We start from the raw sequence: 23,031 nt of genomic DNA on the forward strand, positions 1-23,031 counted from the left end.
AATAGACTTTTCGTGTTTTTCACTTTAGTTCGAAATGTAGGTGGACACTAAAACGTATGTACTAAATATGCAGCAGCGCGGAGGAAGACAGAGTCCACTTGTTGCTCTTCCAATCCCAGGAAGCGAAATACGCTTGGAACTTCAGCGAACTGTTGGGCCAAGAGAGGCATGGAGTTGCTGCGTTAGTTCAGGTCTACGGACTAACTATAGTCTAGTAAAAGTCTCACTCAAAATCAAAAAAGTATCCGAAGAGTTGTTCTCGACAGGCTTCGATGACGAAATCTTTAAGGAGCTGATATAATTTGGACTTTTAAATTGCATCTCTTGGCTAACGGTAACGTTAACACCTTTTTTTCTTCCCAAAATATTTACCGGCGACGTCAACCTCCCGTGGGTGTAGTCTATTTGCTGGAGCAGAAGTTAGCTGGCTAGCTAGCAGGAGTTAGTTGGTAAATTGAATGACTTGAAAATATAGCCATAAAAAATAGTAATTAGTTATAGAAGACGTCACATTATTTATCCAGCAAATGTGAATACAGTTGTTAGGATTATTTAATAGAATGTGAGATTGAAACTGCGTGGAGTTAATGAAAAGGCACTGTTTTTGTTTTAGTTTGTTTCTCGAATCACAGGTTCTAGTTGTAGGTCAAGGCTATTTCCCGGGAGGGGATTATCCAAGCACAAGCCTGAAAAATGATGATGCAGGTTAGGCGGTGGAATTAAAATATTTGTGCAACTATATGTTTTTTTTTCTTCCAAATGAGCATTAAAACATCTAAAAACTGAATGAATGAGGGCTTAAAAAATTAATGTCAACAAGGTTTGTAAAGTAGAAAATGCAGCTCTGAAGATTACGTAAAACTGTGTTTGTCTGGATTATGACACCAGAAGAAATGACTTCTCCCACAAGTATCATACATTTTAAAACGAGTCACTCTTCCTCATCTCTTACCCCTGGTTTTTAGGAGTCTGCAGCTGCAGCTCCGGGACCGTATCTGACTTGTTAGGCCCTCCTAAATGGTTCGTAATAACTTTGGGAAAAATAATTTACAACTGGGCAGTTCAAAAATATATAAACGTAAAGACAAAGTTTATCAGTTTTCTGTGTTTTCATGAAAGATCTACATAATTTTGTACTTCAGAATGACATTAGTATTAAAATATTTTCTTTTTTTTTTACCATGTTTAAAAAGCAAATTGTACTTTCCTTCCCTTCAGTTTCCACAAATATGAGATGTTCAGTTTAAGAAAAAATGGTTTATTCTCAATCTTAAACATTGGCTGTGTGTATATTTCTTTAATTTAACGGTGAAACATTTATATTTACACAAAACTTTATTTTTTATGAAGGGTCATGCATGTTTTACATATATATGTATATGTATATATATATATATATATAGATAGATATTTTAGGGACACTGGGAAAACACAGATGTAAATATTTTCAGGTAACATTTTATTTTACTTTATTTTTTCTTGACCAATGATGACTAATTTCGATTTTAAAGTGTTCTGATATGTTTTATAGTACTGTTAATTTTTTAGAAATGAACATGAAAATGTAGCAAAAATAAAATATTTCACTAGCACATATAGTTTAATGCTTACCAATATTTTAGTTTGATGTTATTTCCATTTTTGCTCAAAAAAAATAAATGAATACTGTAAGATTTTTTTTTTATTAAAATATATTTTCACAAAATCAAGAAAACCTCTCAAATGTCTACTTTAATTTGTTCCAATGCATTACATTAAAAAAAATAATAATTTAGCAGGTATACAAAATGTCTGATCATTTTAGAGTTAGGAAAACATGCTACTGCTATGACAGTGATTGAAAATAAGTCTAATTTTCTTCCTTACTCTTTTCCATTATATTTCTATCCCTCATATTTTTTGTGTACTGGGAATACATTTCCAAACAATTAAGTGCAATAAACTTTTTTTTGTCATTAAAGTACATTTGACAGTGCTTTTTTTTTTTTTTGTTTTTCAACATGCAAAAAAATAGTATGCTCACATTTGCTGCAGGATTTATTCCTGTTGACATGATGCAAACAGATCTATTTAGTCACATAGTTTAACTAGAGAACTGATGCTGTGTTAGCTTCTCTAAGGAGTGCATCAGTTTTTAGTATTTTAACCATTGCCTGAAATAAGTGCCCAGGGATAGCGAGAGTTGGGGCTCCTTAAGGGTGGTATATTAGAGTTGCTTTGTGACAAGCAACAAGAAGTATTTTTTTGTTATGCCGTGTTTTGTTGTCCCTCTATACTCTTGTACTCAGCGCATGTTTTGTCTTTCTCCTCTCGCATATCAGAGCTGACATTAAACGATGATCCCCATGACTTGAGATTTCTCGCTGTGTTGGAGCGAACACCAGAAGCGAGTACTTCCTCTGGACGACAAGACATCGCCACCTGTGAAACGAGTAAATCATGCCCTTGCCATTTGGCTTTAAGCTCAAAAGGACTCGAAGGTATACTGTTTCAAGCAAGAGCTGTCTTGTCACTCGGATTCAGCTTCTGAATGGCGAGTTTGTTGAGTTTACGCTGTCTGTGGAGAGCACTGGGCAGGAATGTTTGGAGGCAGTAGCCCAGAGACTTGAGTTAAGAGAGGTATGTATGGGTTTTCATTCAATACAAATACTGATTGTTCCTTTTTAGGACTTGCTATCTCAGCAGTAAATTATTTTAGTTAGGCTGTCCTCCGGTCAGATTCCTTCGTGAAACTCTTGAATCGAACAGAAGAGACAGACAAGCAGTTTCTTTCCAAATCAATGTAACATTGGAATATGTTATTTAAGTAGTGTACACACAATCATAGAGCGCAACTTTAATGGGCATGAATCGTATTTTTAAAATTATTTTATAAAAGAAAATGAAACCATTCCAAACATCTAACAGTGGTCATAAAAGCAGCACTGAGTCCGAATTTTAAAGGTTTCAAATTTCCAGTAGAAACTAAAAGTAAAGTTGTTTCTGTTGCAAGAGACCTGATATCTTAATGTTGCACTGCAAGCCAAATTGAAAGCAAATGCTTTAATGTTATTTAGTGAGTAAGAAGAAACAACAAATATTTGCAGGAGGACAATATTTATATGTTCCCTAAATATCAATTTTTTTTTTTAAAGTCTCAGGGATGTTATAATTGGGCTGAAGTTCTCTGTTAAAAGCCGTGATATCCTCCAACATCCAGCACTGAATTTATTTAGAGGCTGTCATTGACATTTTGCCAGTAACTTCCAGATTGCCCGATGCTGCTATCCTCCACCACTCTGTGGCTAATGTGCATTTGTTCCTGTTTGTGTGTGTGTGTGTGTGTGTGTGTGTGTGTGTGTGTGTGCTGTAGATCACATATTTCAGTCTGTGGTACTTCAATAAGCAGAACCAGCAGAGATGGATCGACTTGGAGAAAGCCTTAAAGAAACAGTTGGACAAATATGGGCAGGAGCCCACAGTTTACTTTGGAGTTTTGTTTTACATACCCAGTGTTACCCAACTGCAACAGGAGATCACAAGGTGAAGTTCAGAAAAACCACCACAACTCCCATGCTGTAAACATTTCAGAAACAACGATTCAAGAGCTCTGGTTTGAGTTCTTGAAAGTCTGTCAGGAGAGATTAATGTCGCACTTTGATTGCACTAAAGCCTACCGTGTTTGCTCTGCTCTTACTTCCATGTCACTATCCCACAGATACCAGTATTACCTACAGTTGAAGAAGGATGTTCTGGAAGGCAGGATCACATGCTCACTGGACCAGGCTATTCGTTTAGCCAGTTTAGCAGTACAAGGTAAAAATCTGTGTGCAGCTTTAGGCTTTTGCCAGAAACGCAAGATTTTCTGTTTCTGTGTGCGTTTGTGGCCCCGACTCCGTTTACATGGAACACACTAAAATATAATTTTGAGCCTCTTGGTGTATTTCTTCATTCATATTAAACAAAACACCAAATTAGTCATAAATTACATTAAATTACTCACATCTCTAGATGCTGCTCAAACATTTTTACAGCCAGTTTTGGTTGGCCGACTTGTTTTGATTTAATAAAAATGCTGCATGTTTTCCAGCAATGGAGCTAAATAGATAAGTGCAGCATTTTTTGCACCCAGAGCTCCTATTTAACAGTTGGCTTTGTAAGCAGCTGGTAAAAAGTGCCTTTTACGTAGAACAAAGTCCTTTTTTTGATTCTTGCGATACGCTGCCTATTAATGTCACTACGTGGTTTGTCAAGTTCTTCCACTTGATTTTAGATTTCTTCACTGTGTAATTTGATATGTTATCTCGGAAACTGTTATTTTGCTTCAGTCAGTTGTAGCTTTTGATCAGTACTCGTATCTGAAAAACTGAACATATCTGTGATTGTTTTTAGAAAACAACCTGCAGCTGCTAATATGTTTTTCAGACAGTGGTGCCAAACAAAATGGACCACTCCAATTCTAAAATTAGACCCGTCATGCACTGCTGTATTACACTCTACTGAAGTTCCCCATTGGTTTTCTTGCTAAAAATGCAAAGTGCTGTGAGGAAATGAGTCCTGAGAGTTTTGTTTTGGAGTTTATGTGTTGAGCTGCTCTCACTATTTTTATTTATTTTTTGATGCCGACAGCTGACTTTGGAGACTTCAATCGATACGACTCCCAGGAATTTCTTCAGAAGTTTGCACTATTCCCTATTGTAAGCATTTAGTTTCTTTATTTTCTCCAGTAGCAAAAGTTACTTTTGCTCTTTTGTTTTTCACTTTAGCTATATAAAACCTAACTGTGTTTGCAGGACTGGATTCAGGATGAACGCGTGCTGGAGGAGGCCACTCAGAAAGTGGCAATTCTCTATCAGTCATTCAGGTGAGCATATTTTCCATCCATCGATTCTTCTTTGTGCTTGGATCAAGAAATTAATAGACCTTAGGGTCAGTTGGCCACTTTGCTCTCCTATTTTCTACCTACTCCTTTCCAGTTTGTTCTTTCCTTTTCAAATTTCTTAACTATTAACATACTAGTTTATAAACATGCTTAAGAAAATTGCAAAAATTGTTTTCTGGTGAAGTACTTTGATAAATAGGGATATATAATCATACAAATACTCTGATTCTTCATATGATTTATGTTCTCATCAAACTACAGATTTAAAAAGTTAGTGTGGATCAGTAAATTACTGCACTGTTTAACAGTGCAGTAATTTACTGCACTGTTTAACAGTGCAGTAATTTACTGAATTATTTTTCCATGCAGCCCTAAGACCCTCCTCCTGCCTCTGAATGGTTGTTTCTGACTGACCTATGTGTTTCACACGTTTGCTGAAGCACGTAAGCTCGCCGATGATGTTAAGAAAACTATAGTAGCCTTCAAAATAAAAGCAGTATCATTGTATTTGCCACACTTATGGTATTTACATTTTCACTCCGGTCAAAGGTTGTCAACAGGCTGGATTTGGACCGCAGGCCATAAAATGCCCAGGGTCGCTGTAGATGGTGGTTGCTCTTTTTCAGACTTGAGCCTTAACTAATGTGAACAAAGCATGGGCTGAATGCCATGAGGAGTAAGGTTCAAATAAAGTACAAAACAAACTTATTGAAGAAGTGGAAAGAGGAGACAAAGCCAGCATTGAATCAATGTTTTTTTTTATTTTTTTTATTCACTCCAGTTTCCAGAGATTAGCTTTCTCTCTACCCACCTCATGACTCTGTAGCCATCAATGTGTACATCTAAAACAAAAAAGTTCACTCTAGTCACTGTGCTGTGACTTACTTCAACAGTCGTATCCTTGTTTGCTTTGTGTCTTAAGAGCGTTTTCATTTTATCATCATCCATTTTTCTTCTGCGCAGAGGTTTTTCAGCTCCTGAGGCAGAAATGCTGTACATGCAGGAGGTTGAAAAGTTGGAAGGATATGGGCAGGAGAGCTATCAAGCCAAGGTGGGTCTGCAGCATCCACCCTACAGCTCTGCGCTCTCCAAAACCATTCAGGACCAAGCTATTTGATTGGTGCAATGTGGAATAAAACAAGCCTTTATCAGTTTATTTTGTTTCTGTTTTTGATCAGGACAACACAGGCGTGGACGTCACTCTGGGTTCCTGTCTTGATGGTATCTTTGTAAAGTATAAGAATGGACGTTCACCTTTATTATATCGGTAAGTTTGGAAGAAATTCATGTCATTCCTGTCAGCTGATTGAACAAAGGCTGCTATACTTTCTCCTTGCTTGCTACAAATTCAACCAAATTTGGAAATGTTTACATATGTGAAAAGCATAGATAGCTGAGCTGTGGCACAAAGACTAGAGGAACGCCACCTACCATTCTTATTAAAGAGAAAATGTTTTAAAACCAGATTTGGCAAACGATTGACAAGTCTGTAAAGCAACTGAATGCTAGCTTGTTACTTGAGCTAATAGCCTGACTATGTGCTATTAGTACTCTAAATTACTGAATGGCGAAAAGGTGCAAGTTGACTGCAATATGTTTCAAAGTTAAAATGTCTATAAATAAATGTAATGGATCTCATTATGACTGTAATAATCAATGTTATGGTATTTTCTCAGTAGTAGGAATGTTTGTTGTTACACCTTTTTTGGATTTAAAGCACTAAAACCACGTTTGTGTGTAAACACTGGCCCATGCCTAATTACAGTTATCATGTAAGCAGTGATTAATTAATCCTGCTGGTATAGAGGGAGCTGATGGTGAAATCATTCCTCTAGGATACTGAAATACACTGTCTCACAGCCTACATAGCAAATGACAAGTATTCTAAGAATATGTATCTGCAGGACAGAGTTATTTTTAGGTATTTAGTGCTCCCACAATTTAGAAAATAGTCGACCATTGCGTCTGCCTTACAGCAGTAACATTCTTTGTTGTTTTTACGGCCTGTCCAGGTGGCATGAAATTACCAACATGAATCACAATAGGTCCTTCTTTGGCCTGGAGCTCAGCAACAGAGAGGAGAGTGTTCAGTTCCAGACCGTAAGTCCATCCCTTCTCAACCAAAACATTGTTCTGTTTAACTTTATTTGGCTAAACTGGAATTTTTCATTTGTCATGGATTTCACCACTGGCTTAGCTGAATGCCTCTTTGTGAGTGTAACGTATATTTAGGTTGTGTTTTTGGCTTACCAATGTGGAAAGACAGAAATAGTCTTTCGAAAGTATTCACAAAAACTTGTTCATATTTTTGTCACATTACAACCACAAACCTCTATGTATTTTATTTGAATTTTATACCAAAGAACAACACAGAATCATGCATGACTGTGATGTGGAAGAAAAATAATATACATTTCAAAAAGTGTGAAACTCTTGACACCAACCTCACAAAAATCAAATCCATTCTGCTGCCAGAAGTCACCTAATGAGTTAATAGTCTGTTTTTTTATTTTTATTTATTTTTTATTTTATTTTATCTCAGCTTCTCTGAGATAAAATTTGTTAGAGATAGAGATAGAAGTATATTAGAGAACATCAGTAAAGATGAAGATCAAGAAACGCATAAGACAAGTTGGGGATTTTACAGAGAGGGTGAAAAATAAGTAAAAGCTAGAGAGTGTATGTATTTTTCCACTGCACTGTTCTAACCAAACTAAGTTAAGTTCACCTCTGTACCTTTTTTGCCTTGCAGTTTCAAATATGTGTTTTCTTTCTTTATTTGTAGGACGACATGGAAACGTCTAAATACGTCTGCCGCATGTGTCTGGCCAGACTCAAGTTTTATAAGATCAACAAGAGCAACTTGTAAGCATTTTGCAGCATGTCTAGCCTAGTTCCTGTCTCCGTACCGTCTCCTTCTCCTCTTCAGTCTTACCTCATGTCTTTCCAATTCTCCTCTCTCTCTTCAGAGAGGAGAGTCCCCCCCTGCCCTCTGAGAGCTCCCAGAAGTCCCTTCTCACTCTATCCTTTCCTCGTTTTCCAATACTCTCTCGCACATTTCTGCCTTCAGATAAGGGGTGAGCAACACTGCCACCCTCTGTCTGTGTGTTTCCACAAGTTCGCCACCTGAGGTCAAAAATGAAAGCCCTCTGTATTGCCTAAAGTATTGATGCTTGTCTGTGAATAAGAATGTAGGTGAGCCAGCAATTGCGACCACATGTTCTATTTTATTCAAATTCTACAAGCATTTGGGCAAGAATCATAAAATTCTAGTTCCATGATAAGATGACACCTCAGCACAAAATCCATCTTTGAAATCTCCTCGCTTTGAAACGGCTAGTAGAGGTTTATAGCCTAATGAAGGCAATTAAGAAGAGAATGCTTGGCCACATTTATGAGTTTATAGATCAAGAACAGTGCACAGAGCTTCATGAAGCCATAAATTTTACTTTTCTGTAGTAAAGCATTTTTTGTTTATTGTTGTCACATGCATTCTGTGACTCATAAGTGCATAAAGCAAGGTCCATAAATCCATATTAAAGCCTATTTGTTAACGTTTCTGTGTCTGAAGCGTCTCAATACTGCAGATGTATATAGATTTTTTTTTTCTTGTATCAAACCACAATTTTAAACTTAGTCAAGACACTACAAATGAGTTCTGACCCAACACCAATGATAATTATAGACTAGAGACTAGGAAGCTTCCTGAAATTGATTTTCTGGGTAATTAAACATATTTATACAACGGAAATATTTAAACTAGTGCCATTTTGTTTTAATAAGCTTTCGTTTTTTTTTTTGTTTGTTTTTCTTCCTTTTTTTGTTTCTTCAGCCAAACTCCACCTACAGCAGTCAATTTAGTCAGACGGAGATCTTCAACGAGAATTTCTCTGGTAATGTCTACATTGTCCTACTACACACCTGCACAGTGGAATCAGTTTTATTTTATGTTTGTTAAAGACTCTTTGAAATTTTCCCTGCAAAATTTGTTAAATTTGACAAAAGCAAAACTTTCTGTTTTTACATAAGGTCTTGCTTCTGTGTTGCCTTAATATTTACAAATGTGATCATTTCAATACATCGCAAAAAAAAATAGTACTAGTGGTTTAATGTGGTAACTCAATAAATGCACAGTCTGTGAAAATCAGATTAATTGCATTATTTACTTCATATTTCCTGCTCTCCGGCTCATCATGAAATAATCTCAACTTTCACTCAGGCTCATAAAGTAGCCCCTAACATTCTGTTGGTTAATCTGAGTGGCAGTTTATCTGCAGACCAAATGTCTTTTGCTCCTGAGCCCTGCCCACTGATTTTAATGTATGCAAGAAAGATTAAATGAATTGCAACACAGAAATGCAGAATAATTAAGTAAAATAAAAACCTCCCGACTATAATTACAGTAAATAAATGTGTATGCTTGACATGAATATGCAGTTTTTGTTTTTACTTACGTGTGCACTTCATGAATTGCAGAAACCTTTACACCAGTTATTTACTTGATGCATGGTTTCCACTTTGATGTAAATTAATCTGAATAGAAATAAGTATTTAAAGACTTTTGACTCTAGTAATTATGAGAGTTGATTAAAATCTCTGTTTTGTTTCTTTACAGCCAAAGTCTCAGGCCTACTTGATGCCTCAGATGCACTACAATGGCCATTTTACTGAGCCCTACACTTCATCACAAGGTACGCACCGACTAGAAATAGGGTTGCATTCCCATGTCAGGCAATGGGATCGAAATCCGCTTTTTTTTTTCTCACCAATGTGCCTAATTCCAATATTTCCACTCCTTTTTTTTTTTTTCAATTCCTTTGTGCTATGATCTTGTGACGATACTGTCGGCTCTCCCCGCTCAGTAAACATCGGATGTTCCCTCTCTCTCGTAGATAACCTGTATATGAATCCCCAGAATGGTTTTTACTACCACTCCCAGACCAGCCTGGACTGCTCTCCTCTTGAGTACAGCAGCGGAGGGCGTCTGCGCAACGGCAGCGTCTACAGCGCCCACAGCACCAGCTCACTGAACAATCCCCAGCACTACCTTCAGCCCTCGCCCATGTCCTCTAACCCCTCCATTACGAGTGACATCACCAGGCCAGACTTCGTTCCCTCCCATCGCCACAGCGCGCTCATCCCACCCTCCTATCGCGCCACTCCTGATTACGAGACGGTGATGCGGCAGAAGAACCGAGGCATGGCGGGGGGCATGGTTCTGTCTCAGGAGCATCGGCAGAGCCACTCCATGAGGAATTTGAACATCGGGAACTCGTACGCCTACAGCAGACCGGACCCTTTGGTTTACAGCCAACCAGAAATAAGAGTAGAGTACGGCGGAACGTCCCAGCATCACCAGTACCCCTTTCATCTGGGCTCCAGCTTCCACAGCCCCTCTCCGTACCCCTACCCTCCAGAGCGGAGGCCCGTTGTTGGTGCTGTCAGCGTCCCAGAGCTCACAAACGTCCAGCTGCAGCAGGCGCAGGAATATCCGGCCCCCAACATCATGAGAACGCAGGTCTACCGACCGCCGCCACCTTGCCCGTACGCTCACCCGCGTCCTGCCAACAGCACGCCTGACCTGTCTCGTCACCTCTACGTCAGCAGCAGCAACCCAGACCTGATAATCACCAGACGAGTCCATCACTCTGTCCAGACCTTCCAGGAGGACAGCCTGCCTGTCGCACACTCCCTACAGGAAGTATCAGAGCCTCTGTTCAGCGCTCCGCCGCATCGACAGCCGTACCACGCTCACAAGCGAAACTCCATCGAGATCGCCGGTTTGGCTCACAGCCTGGAGGCAGTGAGGGTCAAAGAGAGAACTATGTCCTCCTCAGCAGCGGAAGCAGCGACCCCACCTCCTGTGGTGCATTCTGGGTCCCAGGTTAACGTGTTTTTAGAACATGCTAAGACGACGGAGAGGGCAGACGCACAGTACGGACACAAAAAGTCTCTGTCCGATGCGACAATGCTAGTTCATAGTAGCGGGGAAGATGAGGAGTTGGAGGACGATAGTGGGCGTCACACTCCTCTTTCACAGGAAGCGGTGGTTATTCCAGAGCAGCCGTCACCGCAGCAGCAGCAGCATCGCAGCCTGACGTCTCTGTCCTCTGTGACGACTCAGCAACAAATCCCGAAGGAGCCGCCTCCCGCGTATCCCATAGGATCTGCCCTAGACCCCTCCAAAACCAGCCCCCTGGTCTATAAAGTTCACCCTCGGATCCACAAAGGAGAGCCGCTTTACATGCTGTCAGATTTGAGACAACCTGAAATTATGCCCTCAGTGTCTGAGAGCGACGTGAGCGAGCAAGACAATCACAAGCCCAAGAGAGACTTCAGTAAGGGACCCGTGTTCGCACTTCCTGCTGGAGGACAATCGTTGCAGGGTTTACCTCCTCCGGTGAGTTTCTTCGCTAAAATCTGTTTATTTGTCTTGTAGCAGATTTATTGTTACCAGGGTTTTTACAGAGTCTGGGAAAGTCTCAAGAGATGAAATCTGAATAAGAAGACTCCGTCCAACCAACCATTAATTTTAATCCTAACTACCGTCAAAAATATCTGATAGAAATTCATAATAAAGGTTGTTTTTTTTTTTTTTTTTTTTTTTTTTTATAAAAATTGGCTTAAAAAAAGGTCAAAACGCTTGAAATTTAAATCTTGTATAGGCCTGTCACAATGGCAAATTCTGCTGGATATGATATATGATCCCAGTAGTTTTTCAAACAACCGATAATATTTTCATTTTTGGACTATTTTCAACGAATATAATGATAATGGCATAATAATGCAAGCTTGCCCTCTTAAAGACTGATAAACTTTAATGCTGTAAAGAGCACTGGAACCTAATTCAAGATATTTTTTATATCAGAAATAAATCGCAACAATAAGAATAAAGGAGGAGGAAATGAAAAACACACAAAACCAAAACCTTGAATAAAATGAATTATTACCTCTTTGTAAATGAAATTGCGCTTCAAAAAAATATTAAATATCCGACTGGAAATAATTAAGCTCATTTTGCAATTAATCTTGAAAAGTCTTGAGTTTTGACATTGAAGGATCTGTCTGAACCCTGTTGCAGGCCTTTTATCAGTCATATTCTGCATACCAACATACAAGCGTTTGTTAATGAGAAGAGTTGCTCCGTGTAAAAATACGAAAGTGAAGGTGCTGGCAAGACGAGCAGAAGAAACCAGACAGTCAACAGAAATCGGCGTTGGACGTAGAGAAGCAGCTGGCAGACACATCTAGGATAAAGTAACAAAGCTGGAATGTTAAAAATGAAACATAGGGCGTTATCCCTGATTGTGTTTGAAATGTTGTTGTTCTGGGCAGTCAGCTGCTCTGGTCAGCAGTGACCATAGACGCGATTTGTCTGTGTTTTTGGAACACTTCTAAAAATACTAGGTTAGATTTAGATTTTTTTTTTTGTCAATGAGGTTTTTGAAAATCACACAAACGGACCTTGAGAGAAAAGGAAGATGGTTGGAAGTTTGCTACGCCTGCAGATGATGACCGCAATGGTTTCAGGTTGACAAGTCAGCAAAAGGAATGCTCCTCTGCTTCCTCGTTGAACTGGAAAGGTGACATTTTAGCTAAAGAAAACAGTGAGCAAGCATGCGCCGTCCCTCCCCTCACCTGTCTGGAGTGCCTTTTTTTATCCGAAGCTTTTACGCATTTCCCCTGATCTTTTCCTCTTTGTCTCCGCTCGGTCGCACCAGGGGATGAAGAAAGGATCCAGGTTAGAGGTGAGGAAGATGGGCCCTCTGAAGGTGGCCCGTCACAACGGCCTGTCGGTGTCCAGGAAGGTGGTGCAGAACGAGGTCAAAGACGAGCCGGAGCAGCCGTCTAATGACGAGAAAGTAAGACGCTTCGGTTTTCAGGGCCTTGCTCCTCGAGAGTTAACACGTCTAATGTTTCATTTTCACGTTTAAAACTAGAGAGAGAAATGTTTCTTTAAGGGTAAACAGCTGATCAACAGGAGTTGCAGGTCTTGTTGGTGTTCATAAACTTCAGGTGTGGATTTTTTATTAAGAGGGAAACATAGTGGAAATTCTTTCAGGTCTAAGTTTAAAATAAATTGTGTGAATTTATGCCTCATTCAGCCGCTGATTAAGTTGTCTAAATAATGGCGTTTCTGTCTGAAAGTGTAAAAACATAAACGGTTTTGAAGGTCATTGTTATTTGACTTGAACACCACAGCTGTTGTGCTTTTTTCTCAGCACATCAACAATGTTTACACTTTTAGAAAGTTTATTTTTTTTAAAAAGGGTAAGAATTTAATCAGGGTTGTTCTAACAGCTAACATTAAACTCATGCTATGATGACAACAATTACCATAGTTAGAGTGTAGTGTATTTTGTGACTCTTCTCAGAGGTATTTTTAAAGTCTTTCTGCATTTTAACATCTGATTTTTATCTGTTTAAAATTCAAAGAATTTCCCCATAAAATAATCTAAGCTGTTTTAGATCTGACCAAAGATGAGGAAGATTATGCACAGCTCACTGCACTGGATAATTTATTCTCTTCATGAAATCAGCCTGGGATCCTAAACCTGGAAAACATTCACTGTAATCCACATAGGTGCTTTTGAATATCTTTATTTTCCACAGCATTCAATTTTAGTTATCTAAACAGAGTCATTGCACAAAATCATAATTTATTTCTGTTGATTTTAATGATTATTTACACTGTTGAATAAAGTGTTACCTTGGTGAAAAGCCTCTCACAGCTCAGACAGTGTTAGGGTTTCATCTCTATTGCAGCCGGTCAGCTTGAGGCTCTGCTGGGGCGTTAAGGAAGCTCTAATTACGTTATTATCGACCTTCAACTCGTCTGCACTGTCGGGTCTGATCTCTCTCATCTTTCTTCTGACAATACTAAACCAGCTGCTGGTGCATGTGGCAGCGTGGCCAGGTGCCGAGTCCTCCTTGAAAAATAATAAATCAGGATCTCCATAAAGCTGCTCAGCAGCTGGAAGCATGAAGAATGTTCCTGATGGACAGCTGCGTTTGGTTTTAGACTTGATAAAAACCCAGACATTACTGATATCATCCCTGGTTAAATTGTTGCTTAGAAGAAAAAAATGTGACCGTAGCTCGTGTTTTGGATAGAGATCCTCCAGCTGCAGCCCACCTGAAACTGAACCCCGTTTCTTACACCGGCGTTGGTGTGCAGTCTTCTTAAAGATGCGATTATTATTAGTGCTAGGCAAGATTTTTTTTTCCTTTAACTCAACTTTCCATTAACATTCTCAAACATAATTGGATTGGTGTGTGTGTGTGTGCGCGCGTGTGTGTGTGTGTGTGTGTTTCAGTGCAAGTTGCTGGAGCAGCATGTGGAAATGGGGGAGCTGCTGAAGGAGTTTGAGAGCGTCCCAAAGCGCGTCCCAGGAGAGGATTGCAACACGGCCCTGCTTGCAGAGAACAGAGACAAAAACCGCTTCGCAGACGTCCTGCCTTACGACAGCAGCAGAGTGGAGCTGGTTCCCACTAAAGAGAACAACACGGGCTACATCAACGCATCGCACGTTAAGGTAAGAGGCGCACGGAGATGTTTAATAGTGGCTCACAAACCTTTTGGCTTCCAATGCAAACCACTGGCAAGGAGATGCAACCAACAAACCAGTTTAGCAAGGAATCAAACAGCCTCACATTTAAACATCTGGAGCTGCTGCTTTTCCACAGGTTCAACATTATTGTCACAGATATGATATAAATGATTTGATTAATTTCTTGACATCGGCTCAAGGCCCAAATGCTTTCCTCGGCCACTTTTGGTTTTACATTTAGTCTCGCTTTCCGGAATTTTAGCAAGTGCACTGCTGCTATTCAAAATGCGTATTTAAGCTTCGTCAGTCATGCGTGTCGGATTATTTGTGGCATTCAAATCTGCCACACCGACATTTTCCCACTTCCCGCTTCCTCCCTTTGTCTCCGTTAGGTAACAATAGGCGGACAGACGTGGAGCTACATCGCTGCACAGGGTCCTCTGTCTCACACGTGTGCAGACTTTTGGCAGATGGTGTGGGAGGAGGACGTCTCCATCATCGCCATGGTGACTGCTGAAGAGGTGCGTTCATTCTTTACAATCAAAGTTAAACATTTGCATTTATTCATTCGTTTGGGTTTATCTAAAATGGCCAGATAGATCGCCCTGCACAGAAAATATGAGTTATTCTCTAATATGCCATTAAATGAGGCAAAACTTTATTACTGTTATGTTCTTTTGGATCTACCAGATTATTTCTATTTGCTAAATGCCAAAATAATCAGATGTATTTAAAAAAAATAAAATAAACAGTTCAAATAAAATCTATCTAATGGATTTTAAAAGGATGTCTAAAGAAATGCCTCTCATATTACTTTAACACTATAAATAATACAAGGCAATTCAACAGCTATTGAATGGGTTGAAGTTGGAAGTAAATTATAGATGAACAGCTCGAAAGCTTCTGCTAAAGGATACAGCTTTTAATTAGGAAAATTAATTTGGTATTTAGAAACGGGCTTTAGGTTGTTGACTTAAGAACCATATCTAGCTACGGATATTCGCTGATGTCATCAGGTGTCAGGACAGAGATCTAGAAGGTCCTTTTTAAACAGAGGTAAAGGATGAGGCCGAATATGTTTCCCTGAGGAACTCCTGCTACTATAGAGCCAGTTTTCCTCATCCCTGCCTTCCTGCAGGAGAGCGGTCGAGAGAAGAGCTGCCGTTATTGGCCTCGTCTCGGCTCCCGTCACAACACGGTGACTTACGGCCGATTCAGGATCACCACGCGCTTCAGGACGGAATCTGGCTGCTACGCCACCACGGGGCTGAAGATCAAAAACGTCCCCAAGGACCAAGAGAGGACCGTCTGGCACCTGCAGTACACGGACTGGCCTGACCACGGCTGTCCAGAGGACTTTAAAGGTTTCCTCAGTGAGTGGAACCAGTCTGCTCTTCATGATCCAACCTGTTATTGACTTAATGAAATGTTTTAAAGTTAATCCATCACCTCTTCTTTCTGTGAATACGTCTCCAGCGTACCTCGAGGAGGTCCAGTCTGTGAGGAGACACACGAACGCCATCAGTGACCCGAAGAACATCAACCCAGTGCTGGTCCACTGCAGCGCTGGAGTGGGTCGCTCCGGAGTCGTCATCCTTTCTGAGCTCATGATAGCTTGTCTGGAGCACAACGAGGTAAACTATCCTCCGTGAAAGAGGAGGAAAACCAGAGCTACCATTTGTTCATCTGCGAATGAGCATCATGTAGGAACCGTCACTGTTTCAGGTGCTGACTGTCCCAGAAGTCCTGAGGATGCTGCGTGACCAGAGGATGCTGATGGTTCAGACGTTGTCTCAGTACACGTTCGTCTACAAGGTTCTCATCGAGTACCTCCGCAACTCCAGGCTCATCTGATGGGCGACACGTCCCGGATTACCGCAGAGGGGAGGATTAAGCGTTTATAACAAACTGCACTGAGGCAGCTGCTCATATCTGTCCCAAGCGTGGACGCCATAATTTGGACACCGTTTTTGCCAAGTATTAAATCATTTTCATTCTAAGAAGTGAAATGATGAGAGAGAAGAGATGCCACATGAAGAAACTCGGACTGTGACCTGCCTCTTAACAGTATTATCTTAAAGATATTATTTTTTTACACACGCAGGTTGTTTAACAAAGCCCAGCACTTTGATGGTACCACGAGTACAAAATGAAGTAATGCTAAGCTGCATAAACAAATACTGTTGAAAACTTTTATGTTCATTTAATGAAGGATACTATTGAAATCACGGATAGGTGCTTCTGAATAGACAAGAAAAAAATCTTTGAAAACTTAATTTATGTTAATAATTTGATTCCAAATGTAAAACTTGGAAACGTTATGCAGTGATATTTGATAAATATGGTTTACAGGTAAGTTTGAATATTGCAGAAGACAAATAAAAAGGTGGTGTACAGTGCAAAAACACAAAGTGTTACCAAGTACATTTAGTGCAAATATCTTGGTACACTTGAAATAATAAAAAAAATAACTTGCAAGTAGCTTTTCAGCAAAATAATAGGAGCTTGTTTTAAGTCAATAATTTCTTTAATATTAAAAAAAAGTACTGGCTCCATTGGCAGATTATTTCACTTACAACATAGTTGTACATGGTGAAAAGTTTCTTAGTTCACTTGAAAAGAGACAAAACCAAGAAACTAGACTGAAAATACTTGGTGAGGTTTTGTGTTTTTGCAGTTGGGTTTTTATTAGCTGTAAGCCATAATCATCAAACCCAATCTCACAATATGTGTCAGTGTTAACAAATCTTCATAACGAGTTTAGCTTTTCTTTTTAATTGAATTAACCATGTTGGATTATATTCCACTTTATTCAGATGTACCTTTGTTTTATTGTTGCTTTGTTTCGTCCTTCTGTCTGTTGGAAAACTCAGAAAGTAACTTGGTGAATCTGAGATTGTCTCCTAGAGTCACGACAAAAAAATAATCAGGCTGTCTAAACAAAAGTAGATTTTGATTTTAAACAAAAATAGATTTTGTCTCAACAAAATCTACATGACCTCTGAGGAGCTGTAAAGCCACACACCTGCTGTAAGAGGGACAGTGAGGACTGGACTTTGTGAAACACTGGACGGACGAGAACTGGAACAAAGAGAAAAGTGCTAACTTTTTTTTTAGAGGGAAAGGGGGGAAGTTTTATTTATTTATGGGTTTAAAACAATTGGAGTTTGTATTTAAAGATTTACTGTTTGCTGCAACTAAAAAAATCAATACACCGTCTAAGCTGTTACAAAGTGCCTTAAAAACTGGGAAGGCAGAGCTTTTTTTTTTTTGTTTTTTGTATTTTGGAAAGCTAAGAAGGACATGCTTCTGATTTAGTGTAATTTATTGAAGTGATAAAGCATTTTGTGAAGGAGATGCGAATGAAACGTGATTTTTTTTTTTTCCTGTATAAATCAGACAACAGCTGTGAGCTGGTTCAGCTGAACGGAGCGTCTCCGGTTCCGGTGTTCTGCTCTGCGATTATTAAAGAAATCAAGAGTTTAAACTGCACAGAAACGACGTTTACAGACACTCTGGAACAACAACAACAACAAAAAATTTAAGTCTCAATTTATTCAGGTAGCCTGATTGTCGCCAACAAGTTTTTCTAAGACACAACGATGTGATCGGAAGAAAAATGCTTCAGATTGTTCTTTTGAAGAATTAAAACTAAACGTGCAAGCGTTCAGCCATGTACAGGTACTTTTGTCACTGTAAATTCTGCTCCAATGAGTATTGTAAAAATGTTTATAAACTATATGTATTAAAGCCAACATGCTGTTACCGGTAAAAGTATTGAAATAAGTTGTTTTTGCAACAAGCTGCTGATGTTCAGTCCATTTTATGGAGACTAATAGAGGCTTTTATTCATTTAAATCAGATGTGAGGGCTCATATCTACTCTAGGTAGCACTGCTGATAGTTTTCAGTTTTAAATCCAATACAGATTTAAGAAGAGGTCTCTCCTCTTTTCATGTGAAATAATGTAGAATTTTCTGCTCAGATATTTACGGTAATAAAGTCCTCATTCACCGTGGTCAAGCTTTTCCAACCGGTTTCGATTTTACTACTTCTCTTCACCTCGTCCATGCAGGGGCCATGTTTACAGTGCAGGTCAGAAGTTTACAGTCACATGTTAATTCAAATACTTATTTTTATTTTTTTGGGGTGCTTTATTTGTTTACTCACAAAGGTGGGCTGAATAAACATTTTAATAAGAATTCAGTTTTCTTTTTCACTAGTCCACACATGGTCAAAATGATTGATTTCATTTGCTAGTGCTATGTAAACAAACTGAAACGAGCACACAAATTAAAGCTACTGAAAATGTGTCGCCTAGGTTCAAATCTACGGGGACGGGAGTCAAAAACCAACCAGAATTATGGCAGACGCTTGTCGAAAAACCGAACTGGAGCTTCGTTAATGACGGACGTTTAGCCAAATGTTAGAGGGCGTCCATGTACATCTGAGTCTGCGATGTAAATGCAGATTCAAAAACATCCACCATAAATTCAAACTTGTGCACCCAATTATTAGACGTTGTTGTATAAATACAAATAAAAGACAATTAAAAATATTTAAAAGTCCAAAACCGATAACCAGCGCTGCAGATTTGATCCTCTGATCCACCCGCTCTAATACTTCAGGTGTTCACAGTTAAAAATATGTCTGTCAAAAGTAAAACACACAGTTGGCATCTTAAAAGCATTCCAGGATGAGTTTCCCAGGACTGTGTCACTAAAGAACAAAGTAAAACACAAAGCTGCTCTACAAGTCTTATTTGTCTCCCAAGATAAGATCCTGGAGCTACATTACATTAGTTTAATTTATCCTATAATCTCGTAATGACTAGAGATGCACTGATTGCAGTTTTCTGCCAGACCATCGATCTCTAAAAAGCCAGACTTTGCTGAGTCCAGTTCTGGCAGATACAGATTTTCTTGACAGGTGTTATAAGGTCATAATACACCTTTAACTTTATTTCATTGGAAAACACTGAACAACACAAACTCGTTTTAACTGCACATGAGGTAGTGTTCTCAAATAAAATGAAACGTTTAGAGCTTTGCTGTCTAAGCTGTTAAATCAGGTAAATTAAATAAATAGTTTAAATCAGGCCTCCTACTGCAGACGTGGAGGGAGATGAGACTGATGGAATGGATCGGCTTCACATGCAAATATCGACCGATCACATAAAATTAGGAAATCAGGGCCGATCAATCAGTGCACCCCTAGTAACGACAGCTGATTTGTCCATAAAACATATATAAAAAAAAAAAAAACAAACACAAAATATTAAAGTTTGATAAAAAAAAATAAAAATAAAATGAGAGGGGAAGGTTTCCCATTGGTTGGCATCAGATGAGTGTTTTGTTCCACTGAGCTGCGTTCCTGTTAGATTATGTTGTGTGTGTGTAGAAAGCTACATTTGGATCAAATGAAAACTCAAAACACAGCAGATGCTAATACTGGTATCGTCCTCTCTTCCCTCCATGTCCTCCATAGTCTCCATGTCTGTTGTGTCCTCCTTGGTTCCATCCTCCTCCCTTCCATCCTCCACCGCCTCCCCATCCTCCTCCACCTCCTCTTCCTCCTTGACTCCAGCCGCCGCCGCCGCCTCCTCCTCCTCCTCCGCCACGTCCTCCCCATCCTCCACCTCCATCTTGCCTCTTCTGCCAGGGGGGCATCTCAGGCGGCGGGGCGTCTATCTCGGAGGGACGTCCTCCTCGGTCCGGCACTCTTCCCATCAAAACCTGTTAAGGGAACCAAACGTCTCTGTGAGTATCGCCTGTCGACTTGAAGTATTTTTTATTTTTTTTTATGTGGACCTTGTTGACGGCGCAGGCGGTGTTCGCCCGGCTGGAGCCGCTGCTGGTCTTCACCACGTTGCAGATGTCCTCCCTGGCCGCCAACAGCTCAGCCACGTCCACCGAGGACTGAGGCTTCAGGGAGTGGCGCTTGGGCTGGTAGGCTCTGGCCATGCTGTCCACCTTCACCTGAGCAAACAAGAAGCCCTTAGCGACAAGGCCACGCTCTTTGGCTAGTATTCGGTGAGTAACACCGTGTTTCACGTGCCTTGGCTCTGTCCGACCAGCCAAACGACTGAACGGTGACGTCCAGCCGCTTGATCAGCATCCTGCGGCGACACTCGTACTCCGACGACAGGACTGTGTTGATGCCGTGCAGCTTCTCCTGCGGGGAGACGCTTCGGTGAGATCTGGGCTTGGCGGGAACGCAAAGCATACGACTTGGACGTGTTTTACGTACCCACTGCTCGCTGCTCAGAGACTTCTGGAACACTGGAGAACCAACGAAGCCTTTAGGAAGGTCTTGAAGCAAATGTTCCACCTAAGATTAAAGGTTTTCGTATTTAGTATGTTATGACTGCTGATATCTGGGGAAAAACAAACAAACATTTAAACCAAGCAATATTTTATTATTTTGCTCTAAGTTTTTATGAAAACTTAGAGCAAAATAATAAACATGATTTGACATGTAGTCAAATCATGTAGTTTAGATTTGACTACATGTGGTCTTAGTCAAATCTAGAAGTTATTTTTCATATTAAATCGTTTGTTTTCCTTCTAATTGCAGCAATGCCAAGTAGAATCTCACCAAAATCAACAAGTCGTATAAAAATAGAGACGAAACAAATCAGCCAGGCAGCTAAAAATCGGCCGCCTGACCAGCCTCACCTTGTTTTTTACTTGAGAAAAAACCTCCGCTGCCTCTCTTCCTCCAGGCTCCGGCAGCTTCAGCGTCTCGCAGATCGCTGAAAGCTCCCGCTGAACCGGACTCTCATCTTGGCGCTTCTCAGAGTCTCTTCTGCCGCTCAGGATTTGAGCCGCCTGAAGCTCGGAGCTCAAAAACACTAAAACAAGGCCATCCTCGTTTTAAACTTCTCCCAATCATCCCTTCAGAAGCTGATTAAAGAGGGCGAACACTCACAGACAAACTTCAGGTGGTCTTTTGTGCTCCGTGTGCTGCCCCGGAGGATCCCTGAAAGGGCTCCTTCAAAGGGACAGCACAGCTCTTTCAGCAAACCGCTCATCTCTACCTGCAGGCTGTCCATGTCGTCTGAAGAGAGAAAACCAAGAGTTGGAAAGTTTGAAAAGATGGTAACTTACTAAAATACTTTGCAGTAAGTAAAAATAATAATAATAATAATAATAATAATAATAATAATAAAAATAATAAAAATTTAGGTAAATTTGTTTAGACTAATATTAAAAGTAGGACTAAACCACAAAGCCTATGAAATTTCAGTATGACATCCTTGATGTTATCAGAGGGGGTATTATGTATTTCCAGGCACACAGTATTATTTTATAGCACAAAAATGTAATTAATAAGGTGCCCTTTAAAAATGTTTTTTTCTTAAGGGGTGTCTAAGAGTCTCTAAACAAATGCCACGTTTTTTCTGATTTTGTGCATTAAATAAATAACGTATCCCTTTCTTTCTTCTTCACAATTGTGACAGACCATTTGTAATGAGGTATAAAGACTTCTGCAGAGCATTGACTGCTTAAAATATGTTATCTTTGAACCTTTAGTTATTTATGGCCGTGACTCACCTGGTCCAGATGTAATGCTCTCCTCCAAGCCACAGAGGGGCTTCAGTCCAGACGCCAACCACCGACAGAGGTCCACATACTCCGGGGACGAAAGGCCTCCGTCTGCCGCTCTTAGCAGCTCCTTCTCCTCCAACAGAGGCCCGTCGTAGCTGCGGAGCGTCGCAGACAACCGTGAGGTATAAAACATTCACACAAGTCACACTTATGTCATGTATCCTCAGACCGCAACATTAGTTGTCTTCAGTCCTACCGAGGATCCGACTTGAGCTCATCAGCTAGTCAACATGCTAGCAGCGATTTAGCTTACCCGAGCTGCTCCAAGGAGTCCAAAATGTCACTCTCCATCCCCGAACTGTTGCTTCGTTGGTTGATTAAAACATGGTAATGTTACGGGTGGATCTGTGTCAATATAGACATGATTTGGACCCATTCATTTTCACCATGATGCCCGTGTATCCAAGGAGTTCCTTCAGCTACATAAGCCGGAGTGAAACAATGATGATAAAAGGTTCCGCCACCGGAAAAAAGCATGTATTCACAATAAAAGTAGTAGTTGTTGTAATAATAATAATAATAATAATAATAATAATAATAATAATAATAGTTGGACCATAATCATCCTTTATTTAAATGAAAGATATTAATTAAACTGATACAGGCCTATGTGAAAAATGAGCTAAGGTCGACTGAGTCATAGAAATGAATGTCTATGAGTTGAGTAGCCTAGAAGTAGCCATAGACATGATACTTCAGTACTTCCGTATTAGACAAAGAAAATAACTAAGAAAAATCAATGCAAATAGGATGATTACAAAATAAAACTTTTAAGTAGAAGTAACATCTTTTCAAATCGCATTCTTCCAACACCATTTTTTGGTGTCACATTATGTCACACAAGTTGAAGTAAAAAAAAAAAAGTATAGTGTAGTAAAACTACACCTAAAAGTAAAAATATCCCAAAACTTTATCTAGTAAATTTAACTAGTTTCTACCCACCTCTAACTATGACTACTACTCCTAAACTGAACAGGTGTGATTCTAAGGGACAAATAGTTTTCTCGTCC

At 39.8% G+C, this 23,031-nt stretch overlaps 2 protein-coding genes across 3 annotated transcripts; one reads left to right on the forward strand and one right to left on the reverse strand.

The window, feature by feature from the left end:
* The first annotated feature begins 99 nt into the window (after positions 1-99).
* Positions 100-16,812, forward strand: ptpn21 (protein tyrosine phosphatase non-receptor type 21). Of its 2 annotated transcripts, XM_007576083.2 has the most exons (20): positions 100-334; positions 2,322-2,619; positions 3,353-3,522; positions 3,698-3,795; positions 4,609-4,676; positions 4,773-4,843; positions 5,825-5,912; positions 6,040-6,128; positions 6,874-6,961; positions 7,647-7,726; positions 7,831-7,938; positions 8,694-8,754; positions 9,477-9,552; positions 9,754-11,261; positions 12,583-12,723; positions 14,179-14,397; positions 14,805-14,933; positions 15,551-15,785; positions 15,889-16,046; positions 16,138-16,812. In XM_007576083.2, exons 2-20 carry the CDS (start codon positions 2,440-2,442, stop codon positions 16,264-16,266), a joined length of 3,696 nt encoding a protein of 1,231 aa, XP_007576145.1. In that variant the 5' UTR covers positions 100-334; positions 2,322-2,439; the 3' UTR covers positions 16,267-16,812. The 2 variants fall into 2 exon arrangements, with proteins under 2 accessions (XP_007576145.1, XP_007576153.1); XM_007576091.2 differs by lacking the exon at positions 7,831-7,938 and having other exon boundaries at positions 102-334.
* A 376-nt stretch (positions 16,813-17,188) lies between these two features.
* Positions 17,189-22,459, reverse strand: fam98b (family with sequence similarity 98 member B). Its single transcript, XM_007576106.2, has 8 exons — positions 22,275-22,459; positions 21,968-22,116; positions 21,342-21,470; positions 21,089-21,264; positions 20,661-20,741; positions 20,469-20,585; positions 20,222-20,389; positions 17,189-20,146 (listed from the first exon to the last, which is right to left on the reverse strand). The coding sequence occupies exons 1-8, from the start codon at positions 22,310-22,312 to the stop codon at positions 19,856-19,858; spliced, it is 1,149 nt and encodes a 382-aa protein (XP_007576168.1). The 5' UTR covers positions 22,313-22,459; the 3' UTR covers positions 17,189-19,855.
* Between the last annotated feature and the right edge of the window lie 572 nt (positions 22,460-23,031).

This window comes from Poecilia formosa, unplaced genomic scaffold (assembly GCF_000485575.1).
Source record: "Poecilia formosa unplaced genomic scaffold, Poecilia_formosa-5.1.2 Scaffold8, whole genome shotgun sequence".
NCBI classification, from domain to species: Eukaryota; Metazoa; Chordata; class Actinopteri; order Cyprinodontiformes; family Poeciliidae; genus Poecilia; species Poecilia formosa.

Coding starts and splice junctions, on each gene's coding strand:
- fam98b (XM_007576106.2), bottom strand. CDS start 22,312: ATGGAGAGTGACATTTTGGACTCCTTGGAGCAGCTCGG. Junction 22,117..22,274: donor GACTCCTTGGAGCAGCTCGG/GTAAGCTAAATC, acceptor GACGCTCCGCAG/CTACGACGGGCCTCTGTTGG. Junction 20,390..20,468: donor GCTGGTCGGACAGAGCCAAG/GCACGTGAAACA, acceptor TTGTTTGCTCAG/GTGAAGGTGGACAGCATGGC.
- ptpn21 (XM_007576083.2), top strand. CDS start 2,440: ATGCCCTTGCCATTTGGCTTTAAGCTCAAAAGGACTCGAAGGTATACT. Junction 2,620..3,352: donor AGAGACTTGAGTTAAGAGAG/GTATGTATGGGT, acceptor TGTGTGCTGTAG/ATCACATATTTCAGTCTGTG. Junction 15,786..15,888: donor GGACTTTAAAGGTTTCCTCA/GTGAGTGGAACC, acceptor ATACGTCTCCAG/CGTACCTCGAGGAGGTCCAG.